Genomic DNA, 20,382 nt, shown 5'->3' on the forward strand with positions numbered 1-20,382 from the left:
GTATAATTATGTTTATTTTGTGTATACTGTCTTTCCCATAAGATGAATTTACCTGTATATTGTCGACAGACATATGCAAACTTGTTTCTGATTAAAATAATTGAGAAGTAAACTGAACTGAATAACACTGATAAAAGGTAGTTACATATTTATAATAAATAGTTTTCTTTCTACAAATATCAAACTTATTCATGCAGCTTACATAATAATTAAACACGCACTCGCACACACACGCACGCGCGCGCACGCGCAAAAAAACCCTACAATTATAAGCCATACAATTTTTTACCGTCGGTTAGTACTTTACTTTTCATAACGGGTTAACTTACATAAACAATTTATGATCAAAGTAAGTATTACATTATTATGTGCATTGTTAGGTAAAAACTCAAAACTTTTCGATTATAATATATTTTAGAGTTATTCCTTCTTCACCTCATCGGCATTATGTGAATGCAGTTGAGCCATACGTAGGAAAGATTTCAAGACAATCAATATGGGAATCGATTCTCTCCAGGAAAAGCGGTCCATTCCTTCAAAATTGACAAGTGGAAACACCTTTGGAGCAGGAATTTTTAGCTGCCTTTCTGTGTCGTCAACAGCCTTTTGAATTTTCTTACAGCGGAAAATTGAAGCGACACTATATTTAACATGTTCTGAGAGCTGGTCTGCCTTTGTGAGAACAACTATTACAGGGATATCTGAAAAAAACAAACAAACACAAGAAAACAAGTAGATTTTGCTTCTGTCAGAATATTTCACTCGATAACTAGCTTGATGAAATAATTAACCATATGCTTTTCAGCAAATTTAAAATGATTGTTTTTGTTGCCGCAGAAAATAGTTTGATATCAGATGTTTTTTAATCATTCATAGCATTGTTAACGGCAAAATATTAAATGATGATTTTAATTTTTCACAGTTTTCATTGCCTGTTATAAAGTATGTAAAATTAACTACGGTGTCCATTAACAATTAAATGCAATGTTTCTTTAATGGTTTATTGTCGTTAATCATCTAAACTATTTTCAGTATGATATATGCTCATTTCATTTATGGTTTTCCTGATCCTTTCCATGTTAAATACATAGGTTACTGGTAGTTCGTACGCCTGTAAACTATCGATGACAATTGTAACACAATGCGTCCTGTCCGAAAATTTGGGAGATTTTCTAAAATGTTCGTCTTCAGGGGAAATACTTTTCTTTGGATCAAACTGCAATTTATAAAAGAAAGATTTGAAACCTTGATTTTTTAAATATCATTTTTAACATGATTTCTTTGATAAAGATAGTTTACGCGACAAAACAAGAAATGTACTACTCAACTTTTGCTAAGCAGCAAGAGTATATTATGGAAGTTATAAAATGATTTAATTACTCATGTTGGATTGTTTGACCTAACAATGTTTTGAAATGACCCGAAATGCAAAATGTTTTATCGTCGTAGACACTGAATGTTTGCATCCATCGTTTTCTGCTTATTTGTAGGAACAGAGATATACGAGGGGCGTTAATATATTCGTACACAGTGCTTATAATTTTTTTGTTAGGCAGACAAAATTCGTAAAGTAACATGACCGGAAACGGCAATGTAATATACACTTGTACATGAACTTTCAACCGCTTATAACAAACTGTATTTGACGGTACACAAGGCAATGACACCGACTGTTAGCGACCCATGATTGTGTTTCCCGACGTCAGCGGCGTTACTTCAATTTTTGACGTGTCGTGCATCGCTCATAAAGATACATAGCTTAATAAGTGTGATTATTTTTAAAAAAAGTGCAATAAGATAGAATTGTATTAAAATAAAATAATAGAACTAATACAAACAAAAATTTTAAATAAAGTATAAAAAATCTAAAAATAATTGAGGTTTATAAAACTTTATCTTTTTATACGCTTAAGACATTCGGCGGTTTATTAAATTTTAATCGTTTCACTGTAATACAAACATTAATTTATGTAAAAATATAAATTTTACCTTTCGCATCTTCAAATCATTTAAAAGAATATTATGTACGGTGTCTACACTCAAGTCGACAATCTCCGAAATCCCCATAACTGTCACAGGGCGATCAAATTCTAACGCGGCCTAAATTGGCGCTAAGTGTTTTTCATTAACGTGCAATGTCCCTGATATTGTGTCGTCCTGAATCCTTTCTCGACCTTCAGAAAAACGTTTATGCCATTTATAAACAAGGGCGCGACTAACAAATGTCTTCACTCAACTTTTTTGCAGCATTTTATAAGTGTCAAATGGTGTTGTCCCAAGATATTAGCAAAATTTTTTGATTGCCCTGGTTTCCAGCTTTTCTTGTGACAACATTTCTGACGTCATTCTGTTGATGCTCTCACAGCGTAAATGTTGTTTATTCAAACTCCAACGTCCAAATGACGTATTATTTTCAGGTAACGTCGTCATAACGTCTTACATCACTTTCCCGGATCTTTAAGTGTTTACCTTACTAAGAAAGTAGTATATTTACACACTTCATAATAAATTCACTACAAAAAGTACGACGCTGGCGCATTACCGTGATTGTCAGTCTTAAAGTTGCGTAATTTTCAAAATTAAATTTTCAATGTTTTGAAAAGAAACAACAATGCTATCAATTGATACAATTTTAATAAACAATTTTGCTTCTGAATAAAAATAAGGAAATTAGTCTACGAATATATTGAACACCCCTCATATTATTGTTCTAATACACTGATATAACATTATTTATGGTTCTTCAAAGGTCACATGTTTCACAGTCAGTTATGTCTTGGGAGGCAATTAAGATGGGTGGACTGACCTCGTTGTGCTACATTTAGGTACATTGATTAGTCAGTCGTACATCGATGTGAAACAGTTAGTACATTTTAATTGACGATTGTATACGCCGAACAGGACCTGGGTGGCCAAGTACTACCAGCAAAGGGGGAATATTGAACGCCTTATATGGCCAACTCTATCACCCAACCTTGATCAAAATGAGCACATTGGGAATGAGTTGAAGGTAGAAATATCAGCATAACCGATGAAATAAAGAGATATCCAAGAGCTTGAGGTGTTAATGAAGGGAGAAAGAATGTACCACCGTGCCCGTTTACACTGTCAAAAACCTCTTAGGAAGCATGAGAAGGCGGTGCCGATCCGTTGACTTATTAAAGGGCCACATACACACACACGCACGCACGCATGCACCAACACACACACCAACACACCAACACACACACACACACACACACACACACTGAACACACACACTCACACACACACACACACACACACACACACACGCACGCACGCACGCACGTACGCACACACACACACACACACACACATGTTACTGAGTCTACTGAGTCTAAACTTGAACACATAAATGAGTTTGTGGACATTTGAAAAATCTTGGGCATAAGGGGTCTTCCTCTTCCGTTACCAAGGTAGTGCAAAGCAGTAATCAAAGTAACAGTTGTCCTTCAATCAAAATTAGTAAACAGGAAATTGATTTGTACAACTATGGTGGCTGATTTGTCCCATTCGTGTTTTCGCCTGCGACCCCGCCAAGCGAAAAGTCGAAAATTAACAAGTTAAAATGGCGGCGGCGCGGAGCTAATAAGCGAGTGCGCGGGGCGAATTTTAAGAAATAAATCTTAACGCGGAGCGAGATCTAAAAAATAAAACGGCGGGGGCGCGGAGCCAAAACACGCTAAGCGTGTTTTCGCTCCGCGTTTCCGCCATTTTAACATGATAATTATCGACCTTTCGCTTGGCGGAGTCGCAAGACGAAAACAAGCTTATTAGCGGAGTCGCGTGGCAAAGTTTAATTTATTTATTTAACTTCGCCCCGCGCCCCTGCTAATTAGCGTGTTTTCGTTCTGTGACCCCGTCGGGTTTTTTCTTAAATCTCGTTCCGCGCTCCCGCGGGGCAAAGTTTTATTTATTATAATTCGTCCCATGCCCCCGCTAATAAGCGTGTTTTCGCTCCGCGCCCCCGCCATTTTAACTTTATATTTCTCGTCTTTTCGCTTGGCGGGACGCAGGACGAAAACACGTTAATGAGTGGGAGCGCGCGGTGAAGTTTTATTTATTAAACTCCGCCCTGCGACCCCGCTATTTAGCGTGCTTTAGCCCCGCGACCCCGCCGTTATTTTAGAAATCTCGCTCCGCGCCCCCGCCGGGCGAAATTTTATTTCTTAAACTTTGCCACGTGCCCTCGCTAATTAGCGTGTTTCCGCTTCGGGCCCCGTCATTTTAACTTGTTAATTTTCGACTTTTTGCTTGGCGAGGTCGCGAGGCAAAAAACACGAATGGCACAAATCAGCCACCATAGTACAACAGTTATCAAATTACTTCCAAATATTCTCAGCATAACATTTGTTGTTTAGTAAAGTTTGAAAAGTTAATCAAGTCACTGTTAAGTCAAAATTATTTGGTTAAGAAAAAATTACAATCGTTGAGACATGTGACCAATAAACAGTTTACAGACACGTATTTAACAATTAAAATAACAATCGAAAGACAACAATCAAGAATCAGTCTAAACAATACCTTTAGATAACAATTTAGGTAACAATTTCACGTCAGAGGACATTATCTAATCAAACGGTCAACTTATAACACAACTTTTTCTTTACAAAATATGGACCTACCTTATATCCGCTTTTAACATTTCCTTGAAGAATAGCTTTGATATCATCTAGCATGGGCTGAATATCTTGAGTTGTCGGTAGTGGCCCACAAATATCCCCTAAAACACAATTTTCCAAATATCCCAGGAAGTCAAATGTTCTGTACTGAAAAAATTAAACTAGAATGTTTACCATCCTTTTACGGTAAGTTAATGTACAAAGATAATCGCAAATCTCTCTGAACAAACAAAAACAAGCACAACAATTTTCGACATTAACAGCAACTACGAAGAATATCAAACTAATTTCTTAATGAATGCCAAATGATTATGGCATACAGTTGATCTTAGCGACATAATTTATATATTTCAGAAGATTGAGTCTTTTCATGGGCATTGAGCAATGATTTACACCTGGACATGTTGAGGATAAAAATTCAAACAGCTATAAAAAATATAAGCCTGTCCCACTTTTTTATCAACTAAGCGCTAACGATACAATCTGAAGCATATTACAAAACATTTGGTATTGCATATTCATTCAAACTAGAATCCGAAATTGGAAACAAATATGACAAAATAATGACCTTTTTACTTTAACCTGTACTCTGAACATTTTTGATTTAATAGGCATAATGTCTAAATAGTTAATTAAATGAAAGAAAACATTCTCCAAACGAAAGAACTCAGATCGGTGCATTATAAATATATAAAAACGAGGAATAAATACAGATCAAGAAATAAAATTGGGCATTCTCTCATTTCACTGAAGGTTTTGAGCTTTGTGGTAATAGTATAGAAGTTCACGATGGAGGACTTTTCACGGCATGAAAGGTAGGTAATTGTTTTTCCGGCACATGTCAAGAAGTTAAATTTCCTCAAAAAATGACCCGGCATCTAATAACGTATTTCAAACTTATCTCTTTATCGCACATAATGTGCAGATTTTACCTTTTGAAAAATCGAATTGAGGAACTAGAAATATATCTATAGGATACGGATGCCCACACATTCCTTTGTCAGTCTATTGACGTACAGCAGGACAATTTGACAGAGTGACATACCAAAGAAAATTCTACATAACTCCCCTTACCCCTAAGATGTAAGGGCATGAAAACGACATCATATTTTTCCAGTGTTGTCATCTTGACTTTTCACAATATTAATACCTCTCAATTTTATATCGTTACGTGTGCTTAGATGATAAAAAACACAGATGTACACCTACACATGCTAAATCAATCCACACGTGAAGCTCCAGGTGTGCAACTACACATGGTGACAAACACCCCTGTCAAGTTTCATAACTCAAGGATAAACAGTCTTTGGCTACGCATGACACAAGTTTAAAATTACAATATTTTTCTAAGTCAAGGGCAATAACTGTTGTTCTTTTTCTTGTACTCATGATTTTATTACTTAAAATCGGAGAAAAAGGTGACGGACTCTCTTGATAAAAGAGTAAGTTAATGTCAAATGCTCTCATTAAGTATGGGAAAAAATCATAGATGCCGAATTCACTTCCGTGCAACTAAGTAACAATTTTTTTCCTTAGAAATCAAAGTGTCGAAAAAAGAAGCTGCTTCTCTGTCAATCTTATAATTGCTATTCTATTACCACAAAATGCGACAATGTTGCTCGTACTATACGGTGCATATACTTCTATAACTTGATATTATTATAAATATTATAATCACGGAATCCGCTATGTACCAAATATGTTTTCAATTTTATAACCTAAAACAAAAAAGTTGACTACCCTAACTTTTACTATAAGTAATAATAATTTGATAATATCTTTGCTAAAAGTTTAGAAATAAGTCACCGTGCATGTCCAGTAACGAAGGAATGTGCAAATAACGTGAAATTTACGCCGAATCTTCCAACGCTATTACCTAAACGAATAACACAGTAAGCAATCGAACCAAAATATTTTATTCTAAATCAAATTTAAAGAAATGAATTAGCGCGTTTGGCTGCTACGACATTATACTTAAAGCAGCATTACATTTTTTCCAGGTCTTTATCACTATTTTTAGATTATTCGTTAGGAAAACAACCTGATTACCGTTTTGGAAGTGAATTTTGTGTTTTGTCAAATTAATATGTACATTTAACACCTTTAAAACATTATAATTTTATATTATGTTTACCTAAATATTTACATTTAACGCATATTTAAAACATTTGTTTCATATACTGTATACCTAACATTTGTCAAACAACAAGTGTCGTATAACAATGGCTACGTTTAATGAGATCATCGCTCAATCACCTTGCAAAACATGCGAACTGGATCCAATTCAAACTTGGTTGCTGAAAGAATGCCTAGCAGAACTTGTAAGTGTTATAACAAGAATCATTAACAAATCTATTGAGAAAGGATACATGCCCATCTTTTTCAAAAGCTCGCGTGTTAGACCTTTGATTAAGAAACCTGGACTTGATCCGAATGTTTTGAAAAATTACCGCCCAGGGTCCAATTTACCTTTCATCTCAAAATTCTTGGAAAAGGTTGTTGATACCCCAATTGAAAAACATCTTGGATTACACCAACTCCATGAAATTAACCAATCTGCTTACAGACAAAACATCATTCAACAGAAACAGCATTACTACGTGTGCAACAAGACACTCTGAATGCCTTTGATCGAAAAGAAGCTACCGTTCTTGTAATGCTCGATTTGTCGGCAGCTTTCGATACTATCGACCATAACATCCTCCTCAATCGTCTTGAGTACCATTTTGGAATCGCAAGCAAACCATTAGAGTGGATGGGATCTTACTTGACAGACCACTTCCAGACTGTGTGCATCAATGATGAGCTCTCAGATCCTGTGGAAATGAAGTATGGTGTTCCACAAGGTTCTGTGCTGGGACCAAAAAATTATGTCATGTACACAAAGCCTGTTGGTTCGATCTGTAGAAAACATCAACTTTATAATCACTTTTGTAATTAATCCGTCTATGAAAGTTGGAAACCTAGGTGCTTTGCTTGATTCTCATCTAGAAATGAATTATCATGTGAACAGTGTCTCCTATTGTCCTATAAGCTATTGTAATGCCCTTCCAAATGGCTTTGCAAAGGCAGTTCTTAACAAACTACAAATCGTTCAAAATACCGCTGCACGGCTTAGAACCAAAACTAGGTATGTCAGCATCACGCCAGTGCTTAAAGAACTTCATTGGCTCCCTATACATCGACGTATAGATTATAAAATACTCACTCACCTCTTTAAAGCCCTTCACGGAGAAGACCCGCAATACATTACAAACTTGTTAACACTATATATACCTCAAAGACAATTAAGGTCTCTGCATGGACCGGTTTTACTGAATGTTCCATGTTCCAGAACTGTAACATACGGTGATCGATGTTTTGCAGTTGCAGCACCAAAACTTTGGAACACATTACCTTCAGTACTACGTGACTGTAAAAGTCTCCCGTCTTTTAACAAAGCTTTAAAAACCCATCTTTTTACAATTTCCTGTTGATATTATTCTAGTTATTTACACAATTATGTAAGTTTTACCGGTTTTATAAGACATTTTAAACGTTATATGGTTGTAGCAGCACACGGGTAAATCTTATTTTTTACATTCATTTTGTATCTTCTATGATATTTTACGTTTTATCCAATAAAACCTCTTTTGTGATTGTTCTTTTATTTTTTATGTACAGCGCCTTTGAACGTGCTCTCCATGAAAAAGGCGCTTTATAAATCTGGTTATTATTATTATAACCGCCCTTGCTTCAGCGGTGCGTTTTCTCGTAAAAATGGTCTCTAAATTAAATTAAATAAAGTGTCATATGACACGAGTCGATTGGAAAATGTCTCAGGTACACCGAATATAAAAAAATCATAAAGTAACATGTATGTTATTGTATTTAAAGATATTAACTTAACTAAAAATCGCCATCAATACGCTAGCCTGGTCGTTATATTCACGAATGATCTTGAAAAATAAACATATTCATGGAAATATTTTTATGAGGTTTAAAATTTAATGTCTCAGCAACCGTATGCGCAAATTCATTTCTTCCAATTTGATGTCCAATGAAAAAATATTGGTCCATTATCTTATCGCAGTGCTCGTTTTAGCCATAAAATTGCACAATTCTGCGTTACTCTTGTGCAATTCCTGCGTTATTTGCACATTCCTGTGTTACTGGATATACACGGAGAAAGTAATAAACTGACATGCGTGGTAACATTTTCGTCCGACGGAGCAGCATTGCAAACAGTAGTTTTCTCGCCAACACGTACTGAAGCAAATGTGTTTATCAAGGAAGACTTCCCATGTCCATGAGAGCCAATTGTAAGAACTTTGAATTTTTTTAAACCAGACTCTTTTGTAGGTTTAATACCGTTTATGTCCTTTTGTAATTTCTCTGCTGTCTGAAAAATATAAGTTGCTGACGGGTTTAAATACATTATATAGTCCTATTGAAAAAGATATTAATTTATTAAACTTAAAACGCTTTGATTATATTGTGCGTTATTCCAATGTAACGATTAACCTTGAAAAAGAAATGTAAATTAATAATATAAATGACCCATTACACCTATATTATCAACGATGTCTTTTTGGGATACTAAATACAGCACTGTATAGTTCTGCTGCATCGATTTTTTATGTCACAAACACAATCACATAATCAAAAAAAAAGAAATACATCTACAGCAACTGGCCAATCACTATTCGTATAACAGATCAATAATAAAAACAGTTCTCACTTCTTCTTTCCATTTGAAGTTCGTGAAAGGTTCTCTCCAAGGAGTCCAAGGCAGACCTAAAACAATTTTGTTAATTTTAACATATCGAATGATGTTGTAAATCAATCGGATCACATCAAATTAGAGAAATACATTGATCAAATGTTTAAGTACATGATTCATCATTCATTATTGTTATTATTAACTCATTTCTCCTCCACGATACAATGTATTTGTAATTCTTTTATACAAAGTTACCCACAGTCATATGGGTAATAGTTTACATCAGGTTAAATCGGTTAATTACTGATATACCTGCTGGAATAGTTGTTAAGTGTTACCGACCAATTACATATAATAGCAAACCAAACGTAACTCACTCGACTTTAACTAAAAATATAAGTCAGGGATATATAACGATGGTGGAAAGGGCAGATTTCATTGCAGGGTAATTATTCGAGAGAAGGTAACTTCAGCAATGCTAGTAAAAATATAATTATCTGTGTGATTTTAATCCTTTTTGGCAAATTGGTACCAAATGATTTCAACTATAAAACATTGTTTCTCTGTTATTATTAATAAGGTCAAAACAACGCGAGAGATACATATCTAAGGTGTCACAAAATTTAAAGTTAAAGCTAATAAGAGGTCAAAATTTAATAAGAGGTCAAACCCTTTGATATTTGGTTGAGAGTTATGTTTATTTCTTTCTGGAATCATACATAGGACCATCTGGCTGGTTTAGTTCAGATTCAATGGAAAAAAAGTTTTATACTTCACAACAGCAGGTGTCAAGTGCTGTGTTTCAGCTGTAAAAAGTTGCCCCTACTTCATTTCATTGTTGTTATATTTTTCTAATCATTCGAAATCACTGATTCCAAGACTTTAACGTGTTGAAAATTGAGAACCGCTCTGCCGGTGCTGGGGGTATGAGGAATGTGGCACTTATTCATTAGTCATTACTCTCATAAACAGAATCATTCAAACCGAATCGGCAATTTTGTTGTGATTGGTGCTTCCGAGGGATCACATTTGGTTCAGGTGTTTTACTGATATAATTATTTATTCTGAATAATTTTACTCGACTAATTTAGCACAATATTTGCTTAATTCAACTTTCTTTTCACAAAATATTGAATAACTGATTTTTATAAACAGAGGCAACTCTTAGTACAAAAACACTTTATGCATGTTCAGAATCTGTATCTGGTGTTTACAAATTAGTTTTGCGTTGAAAAGTATTATTGTAGACATTCATTACATCTTCATACGCTTTTTCCATTCTTGCAAAATGTTAAATCAAGATTCTTTTTACATTCTTTTGAAGTAAACGACCATTCTATTTTATTTCATGGAATTTGTCACGATGGAAAAAGTAAATTTATACTAAATAATAGTGAAAATAATATTTTCTAATAAAATCCTAAACATGTCTGCAATATTCTTGGAAATCTTCAAGAAATGTGCAAAATTTGTTGATTAACTCGTCTTCAATGTTTCTTACTATTCTTATAACTATAGATTCCAACAACAACCACCGGTTATATAATAATTACATGATATATTACATAATAATTGCATGGTATTATACAAGAAATATATCACAACTATAATATATGAATATTTAACTATGAAATAAAGATTTTATTTGTATTCTTTGTTTTTAATTTTTCAATAACTTATTGATGACAAATGATTTTAAATTAAGCCAAGACAATTTCACTATTTTACTATGCCTGGACAAGAAACTATGTAAATTATAAGCAGCAAATTTTTCTTGTCTTAAGCAATTATCTGTTTATATATATGTTTAGTTTGCTATTAATTTTTTGTTCATTGTTATATTTACTTTGTAAAAAAATGTTTTTTATTATCATTTGTAAATGATGTTTCAATCTTTCTTTGAATCATAACCTTTTTTACAGAAAATTTATGTAACAAAATGTTAAGCCAGAAGCATCCAATAAAATGAGCACTGATTTGTGAATTCTCTTATAAATCAAAACTGTTCTACACTTTACTGGTTTCCATAAGGTCCTGGCTCCTAGAAATGCTCATTAATACATATCAACTAATCGTATTGTGACATGCTAAATTGTCAGCTAAATAAGTGCAGGGAAAACCTTAAGCTTCCATGTTACATCAGGTGATTTCATAAAGAAGATGAAAACCAATGTAGAAGACTGTCTTTGATGTCATTGAATCATTGAATGGTTTGGTAATGACAATTATAACCAATTCCTAAGAAATGGAGGCAGAGCAGCAGCGAGCAAGTAATTGTTTGATTAATACTTTTTGTAGGTATTTTTATTGAAGCAACAAAAGTCTTTGATCGTTATTTACACCCGAAACACGCACCATTCATTAACCATTTATACAAAATATTTTTGTACACCTATATATACGTACACCTGGTGAGTCCAAGCTTTAAACAAACTGTGATCAAACAAGGCAGTTAAAATCGCCAAGGAACACAAAATGAATAATATTACAACTCCAAGATACATTATAAACCACTAACATTCAACCAAAATACGAACTTCATAATATTTTATTAACGTGAAAAAACAACTTAAAACCAAAATAACCAATATTTACAGATATCTTGAAAACCAAAGCATAAACTACGAGTCTTTACAAGACAAAATTACTTACTCAATACAACTCGATTTATATCAACCAAATAAATTCAACCAAACAAAAATACCTCAGCAACCAATCTAATTTAACAACCAAATGTACACATATATCGCCCAAATTAAATTCATTCAAATTCAACAAAACTCCCTTCAAAATACACTATTCTTATCTGTCAATAATATACGCTACACACTTCGAGAGTGCCTTTCCTAAACTGATGTAAATTTTCCAAACACTCGCATGATCACAAAATCAAACAATCCCACACGACTAAGCAAGAAAAGACCACTGGCAAGGAGCCCGGGCCAAACAAGAACAGGATAGGGCACATGACAAGGTACGGATGGGGTAAATATTTTAACAACACATAACAACACATAACAGGAAATAATAGAAACCGACAAGAAACCAAAGAAAACGTATGGTTATTCTGACAGCTCCCTATCCCAGAAAACACTACACTGTTTTCAAACACAAACAATACGAATAATAAACAATGTCTCTTTTCAGTGTACTCTGGTAAACTTCACTGACGGCGTCACAGCTTCTATTCTACACATAAATTTCTAATCTCACGATTCGGCCACTTTCAACTTTACACTTCTGAATATATGTCAAAGGAGCATAGTCACTGTGCAGTGCAAAATCTTTTCCATTAAAACATTATAAATTTCTCTGAGACCAAAAACTATTGCAAAAAATATCTTTTAGAAAACCGACCAACTATAGATAATGAATAATGACATATTCGTTAATGATATTTACTGGAAACAACTATTTGTCTTTTTCAGACTTTTAATCACCGTTTACGGTCTCAAATATTCTATTCAACACATCTTTTTCTACTTCGTATCTAATTTTCTTTACCATTCATTTCATGATTTTATTCTCTCTAATAAAAGGGCCACAAATGCTGTAAAGCATTTTCATTTAATTTTTCTTTCTTAAAAATATGTACTGTTATTTCGTTATCTTCGAACTTTGAAACTTCATTGCTTTCTTCGCTTTTCCGCTTGTGCACTAGTAACATCATCCGCTATTTTTATTTATGTTTCGGCTAACCAAATTTTCTTTTTACTTCTCAAGTACATCCTGAATATTACACAAAACTAAGTCACAGATTTCTGACTTAAAAAAAGCTTCTATTTAACCCTCATAATGATCATTATCTTAATATGGGGAGTGTTGTCCTAATAGTTATGGGGGCTGCCTCTCAAGCCAGGGAACATGGGTTTGAGCCCCACCTGGGTCACGACCGATTATCTTCATAGGATACCAGTATCAGTCCAGGAAGCATTCTGGACAGTGATTTATATAAATTGCAAGATCTTGTTTCGTAATCGAGCTAAAATAAATTTGTTTAAACCAATGTCTATGTTTTCCATGGACACCAACCTGGCCCGACAATCTATCGCTATCATACTACGGTATTTGATCATCTTTGATCAATATCTTTGTTTCAAATCTAATTGACGTTAACCTTCTACAATCATTAGAACTTGCCGAAGAAATTGACATAAATAAACCCTATCTAATCATCTGATCTACCATCACGTCTCTTTTCTCTAAGGCTATTACGCCATTTTAGTAGTGAAGAATCCCGATAGGTTTAACAGTTATTACTTTTTTGCCCGCATCATATCCTTTCTTTAGTCTGATCCGGATAATTTCTGGCCACATGACTCTCCCTTTTACATATGAATCATGTTACTGTTGTGTTTTCCCTGGGATTAAGCTTTACTGTTTTCGATGGATTACCTTGATACGGCGTATTGGTAATTGATTTGAAATATTGGCAACCTTTGACTTTTAACAATTTGTAATTGTACCGTAATGCACCTCTCAGTATGGTTCACCTAAAGATGTGACGCATCTACGATCCTTTATCTTTCATTCCTTGAGAACTTTGACAAATTTCTCTCTAATAATAAGATCTTTCAATGAAACTATTTTACCCGTAAGCTGTTTCACAGCCTCCTCTTGTTCCTGTTTACTCTTTTTCTAAATTTAGTTCTGAAACCCTTTTCTGATAATTGTTATCTCTTAAAAACTGCGGTTTTTAATTTCTGACAGTCTTAGGTCTGCTTATTGGACACACTATTGTAAACTTTGATACCATTTTCCTTGAAAACAAGCTTAAACTCATTGTCCATGTACCTTCTTTCCAACCTAGACAAACTTAATTAATCAAACTAGACAAGAAAATCACCACAGTTTGAAGAACACGAAATGAATTATTCTATAATACCTAAGATATAGTATGAACCACATACATTCAAAAAAAATATTAACTTCGCAACATCATATCAACATCACAAAAGGAAAACACATGTTTACAGATATTTTTAAAATCAAAATATAAAATTTTTGACAAGACAAAATGACCCAATACAACTCAAGCAATATCAACCGAATATAACTAACCAAACAAATATCACTCAACAACCAAAAACAACTCTATACAACATTTGAACCCAGAGAAACTTAACAAATTTAACAGATTTCAACAAGTTTTAAAGACGTTAAAACAACAATGTTTTTTTCTAAACAATAAACACTACAAATCCCGAGAGTACCTTCTCTAAACAAATGTAAAGGATTTTGAACACCAATTAAAACTAAATGTACAAACAAATATTGATGTGTAAAGACTACAATTTTTAAAGTACGTACACATTTATATACAGATGTACAGTATTGGATATGTTCATTCTTGCAATTTTCGTTGTACATGCACATTGTTTTGGAGCGTGTCCTGAAGATTCATACAATTTTAAATTGCGGTCTGAATGAAAGTGTTGTATTGCTCAAATCGGTTACTAGTATCATATCTTCAATTATTGCTGTACAACTAAGTCCGTTGATGTCATAAACTTTCTAAAAACTAGCGTGATTATAACACATTTCTTATCTTAATGATTTGATATGCACATGTATAAAAATATACAAACATCGGACAGCAAACAGATTTTAAAAAAAGCTGTATATTGAAATACGATATCTTCACTGCACCACAAACAATGTATCGCTATCTTAGGGAGAGTATTTACTCGTTTTGAAAGATAAAACAATAGATAAAACGTATGGTTATTCAAACAGAAGTAATACAATAATGTTTTCCTTTGGAAATAAAATATTTTATTAAGTTTCTAGGATAATTGGTTACTTGGATATTTGCATTTAAAAAAATGTTTATGTCAGTCTATGAACAGCAAAAAAAATCAATAAAAAAGAGCGGGGGTACACTTCTTTAAAGTCAAATTTAAAAAAATATATTCCTTTAAAATTTTGTTGATTTTAAACTGTTTAATTCCCTTTGCATTCAATGAGGATTGGCATCCTGACTATAAGATTTGTCCGCCATATAAAATCATTTTTATCACGTTTGAGAAAACTATTTAAGCACATAACATTAAAGAAATTAGATAACTTAGTTTCTGTTTATAGAAACATTTATTTTTAAACACAACAAACCCACTATAAATCATTTCTGGATCACATGTCAATTATACACAGGAAATACAGCTGGAGAATGTTCTGTCATCAATTGATATGTTTTTTTATACTTATTTAAATGCGATTTTAACTAGCTGTAATTTTGATGGAAAAAAAGTCCTCCACCATAAAAAAGAACTGGAAAATATTAGACATAAATGTTTCATTTGATGTAGATCTAGATCAATAGCTTATGATAATTCGCTCAATCCGTTTTCCTGAATAATTATCTTAACTGTGAAAAATGAACACAATTTTATCATGGTTTTATTTCATAAACATGATGCTCAAATTAAGATTTGTCAATATTGTAAGTTCCAATAAGCATTATTCATAAAGATATTACCGAATTTAACATTTGATGTAAATAAAGGGAGGTAGTTAGAAATTTATTTTCTATAAATTGTAAGTCAAATTTACCAATAAGTAATGAATGCATATATTTCATTGATGAAAAATAATGTGCACAAATATTTGCAGTACACATTTTACATATTCTTCGATGTTTGAAAATTGTTTAATTTGCATAATTATATACATATATAAGTTATTGCAAGTGTGGTATACACAAAATAACAATATCAATCACAAAATATACAGGATCTTTAAAACTTTGCGTTGCAAACACTTTTCACTCAAATCGGGCAAAATAGCACAACAATATAATATTAATTCATTTCTTAGTATATTTCGCAATTGTCTTTTGCCTTTCTTTCTTATTTAAGTACACCAATTGATCTATGTAAGAAATTAAAATTTTGTGATATTTATTCTTTTAAACCTCGGGGGATTTCAAAGCTGCAAATCAAAAGAAAAAAGTAGGTCACTTCGTCAAATTTTCTAGGTCAGCTGATATCAAACTTCAAAGTAGGCCACCTCGTCAAAATTTAGGTGAGCTGATATGTAAGTTTAATTTAACATCTAAAATTATGCACTTGATCCAAGTAAGATAGTTGTAGGAAAAACATATAAAAATCCTTAATTTCACCTTGATGGTAACGGTCAATTTAATGCCAGTCAAAGTCACATCTAAATCATTTTTTTTGCAACAAGTCTTGTTTTGTCCAAGTATAAATCAAAGCCGTACATCAATAACAAAATAATGACAATTTACCTAAAATACAATAATTTGACCTTGACATTAAACATTTAAATCGGAAGGTCAAGATCTGTTCAGTCTTTTAGAAGGCCTTGTCCAAAAAACTGTTGGCAAAGTTTGAAGTTGGTCTATTGGTTACTTATCAAGTCACCGCCCATTATGGCAATTATGAGTGATTTTCAATTATTTGACCTTCAAGGCCAAGGTCATACATAAACCATTGTCAGTTTGAGTTTGATATACACGAAGGCACATACCTAAAAGATGATATGTCTAAAAATGAAATTGCTCTATTCATAAATAACAAAATTATAACTAGTAACAAAAAAAACACCAAAATTAATTTCTTTTATTTGACCTTTATACATCAGAGATTTAGACATCAAGGCCGTGACCTAAAATATGTTGTCTCTAAATATGAAGTAAATTCATTCATTAATTACAAGGTTATAATAAGTAACATCAAAAAGTCTAAACTTTAACTTAATCTTCAAGGTCAAGGTCATTTACGAGTGAATGTCAGGGTCTGTCATATTAACTCCAAGGTCAATCATAAAAGCTAATTGTGTTCAAGGTTGAAGACAATTCATTCAAAGCTAACAAAGTTATATTCATAAATAGCAAAACTCACCAGATCTTAGACATTCAACCTTGAAGCTCATGGTCAATTATGAATAAAGGTCAATATTAGTCTAGTCTGCTTGAAAGTCTTGTCCCAATAAATACAAATACAAGACATTTATATAGCGCAAAAATGTATTAAATATTCGATTGCGCTGTACATTATTAAGACTATATACACATATGCTTGATCAAGACACTCCCAAACCCAGTCTCGATGGCACAGCCAATCTACAACTCTAGTTGAAAAACAGTCCAAACAAGTATGTTTTAAGTTTGGCCTTAAACTGATTTTCATTGGTAATGTCCTTCAGATAGTCTGGCAATGAATTCCACCATTTAGGTCCCACAATGGCCAAGGATCTATCAGCAAGTTTTGAATTTGTTGATGGTATATCAAACCGAATGTGGCTAGATGATGAGGATCTCAGTCTTTTCCTGTACTGACTCTGGCATTTAGTGAACAATTTACGAAGATACAATGGAGCGGTGCCATTTGCAACACGAAACACAGTCACAATAACTTTGTACATGATTCTTGCTCGAATTGGAAGCCAGTGGAGTGATTTAAAAATTTCAGCACTGGATTGATAGTAAGCAGCTCCAGTGACAATTCTAGCAGCATAATTTTGCACACGTTGTAATTTATCAAGTTGATAGGCTGGAATATCAGCGAATAATCCATTGCAAAAGTCTAAATGTGAATGAATCAAACCGTGAACAAGGATTTCTGCAGATTTCTGAGTGAGATGTTTTCTGATTGCTTTCAAATTTCTTAACTGCATGTGTGCAATCTGACACTTCTTTTGAATATGGATGTCAAAACTCAAAGTGCTGGTCATCTGTACTCCAAGGTCTCTCACATTGTCAACACAGTTGACTTCGACCCCACCAACATTGACACTTGAAATGTTCAATTTCTTCAGCTGATGTCTTGTACCATAAATGATGATTTCTGTTTTGCTATTGTTCATTTTTAACTTAAATCTAGTCATCCATGACACAATATCATTAAGACAGTCAGTTAATTTTTGGCGAACGATTTCTTCGCTGTGATGGTCACCAGCTCTAATTTTAAATGCCACTTTATGATCGTCTGCATATCCATACAAATCCGCCGGATATTTCTGGACTATTTTGTTAAGGGCAGCTATATAGAGAGTAAATATCACCGGTCCAGCACAAGAACCCTGGGGAACCCCGAACCTCAGTGGCTCAGTATCCGATGAAGACTGTTCAATGACTACTTTCATATCTCTGTTGGTTAAATAAGATTCGATCCACTTTAATGGAATACCCTGTATGGCAAAGTCTTTCTGTAAGATTTCAAGTAATATTGGTATATCGATAGTATCGAAGGCGGCGCTTAAATCAATCATTACAACTATTGTCACATGGCGGCTATCAGCTGTTTCTAGCAGATCACTGTACATTTTCATCATAGCAGACTCAACACTGTGAAATTTACGGTATGCACTTTGGTAAGATGGTAACAAATTGTTGGACTCAATGTGGCTTGAAATTTGGTTCATTGCAGCTTTTTCAAGAATTTTCGACAAGAATGACAGGTTTGATACAGGCCGATAGTTTTTCAATTCTAAGGGAAGGCCTTTCTTTTTCAAAAGGGGCTTAATAACAGCGCTCTTCCACGTCTCTGGAAAAACACCAGAAGACAATGACCGATTCACGATTTCTGTCACAACAGGTGCAATCAAATGAAGATTTTCTTTCAGCTTTGGTGTTGGCATAACGTCCAACTCACTGTGTTGACAAGTATGTAGATAATATATCCAGAACTTAAAAAGTTATGGTCAACGTTAAATTTTGCAGACGGCAACTGGACCGCTGCTATGACTGTAACAATACCTATACTTTACTTCCTCGAAACAATAAAAACTAAACATGAACCCGTCAAACGACATTTCCACCTCAAATACTTGGCGGATTTTATGAAATATACAGTAATGAACATAAGGTAATCCTTAACAAAAAAGATCAAATGATTCCCGTCTGTTTTACAACGTAGCCGCCAAAACTAAAAAAAATATGGTTTTAAAGGACATCATTTCCTCATGATTCTGTATTATTAAGCTTTGAAATAAATAACTGGCCAGAACTGAAGGTTCAGGGTGAGCAAATAGTATCAAAGGGGGTGCTCCATCGTCCGCCGTCCGTCGTCATGCCCCAACATTCATCTTGATTGATATTTCAACTTTGGTCTGCAGTCTCCTTGTGAAAGTTACACGTAAATTTGCTCATATCATTTTAATTGGCCCTTTTAGGGGTCAAATGAGCTAAAATAGAAAAAAACGTCTTTTTCTTATTAACTAATTGATGGATGATCATCAAAATTTATCTGTAGCATTCTGAGATGGTCGGTTATCTTTTTTTTCAAATTATCTTGATTTGTCCCTTTTTATAGCCTGTTAAGAACACCTTTAAACATTTTCTACTGAACTTAACAATGGGTGATCACCAAATTTTATCTGTAGTATAAACACTAATCGCGGGAAAAGAATAATAATTTCTTGCGCACTTTATTATTACAAAATACACGGTTCAAGTTAAAATGCACAGGAATATAATCACGAAGGCCGATACAAATTAGTAAGATTTTAAATATATTTCATTGTCAAAATCAGTTTATGTTTTTTGCTTTCCTCCACGTTTAGAAATTACTTTAATTTTGAAAAATATAGCTACTCGTGTACAGTTATATACCCAGAAATATACACAGCATCCGATCTTCGATCCCTTTAAATAGCAGTTTTTTTTCTTACACTATGTGTAGACAGATAAAGCGATTGATTAAAATGTCCCTAGGATTCCTAGAGACAACCTTAAATTCAACTAATTATTGTCTGCAATTGTCTACTTAACAGTTAAGATATTGGGCGAGCCATAATACATGTGTAATTTTTATTTAGCCTTTTGTGTCTTTTGTGCAGTTTTGGCTAAATTTCGGCTTAGTTCTACCAAATGAACTTTCAAGTTGGATGCATTTAAAAAAGCTGCGTTTTAAGAGAAGATGTAAATTAAACAATCTTACATTTTATCACCGTAAGTGAATCAAAGACCTTTGGCAGGAAAAATGACATACCTATACCAAGTAAAACTCCGAATCCCATGTTCACTGAAGAATATTCGCACGAATATTTGAACACGATATTCTAATTGTAACAATT

General features: G+C 33.6%; 1 protein-coding gene across 1 annotated transcript; it reads right to left on the reverse strand.

The window, feature by feature from the left end:
* Positions 1 to 325: 325 nt before the first annotated feature.
* LOC132756218 (interferon-induced protein 44-like) lies at positions 326 to 20,382 on the reverse strand. The gene is made up of 5 exons (XM_060747226.1): positions 20,298 to 20,382; positions 9,364 to 9,419; positions 8,827 to 9,024; positions 4,647 to 4,790; positions 326 to 1,216 (listed from the first exon to the last, which is right to left on the reverse strand). The coding sequence occupies exons 1-5, from the start codon at positions 20,323 to 20,325 to the stop codon at positions 1,010 to 1,012; spliced, it is 633 nt and encodes a 210-aa protein (XP_060603209.1). The 5' UTR covers positions 20,326 to 20,382; the 3' UTR covers positions 326 to 1,009.

Source organism: Ruditapes philippinarum, unplaced genomic scaffold (genome assembly GCF_026571515.1).
Source record: "Ruditapes philippinarum isolate M1 unplaced genomic scaffold, ASM2657151v2 ctg174_1_1_1_1, whole genome shotgun sequence".
In the NCBI taxonomy this organism is placed as follows: domain Eukaryota; kingdom Metazoa; phylum Mollusca; class Bivalvia; order Venerida; family Veneridae; genus Ruditapes; species Ruditapes philippinarum.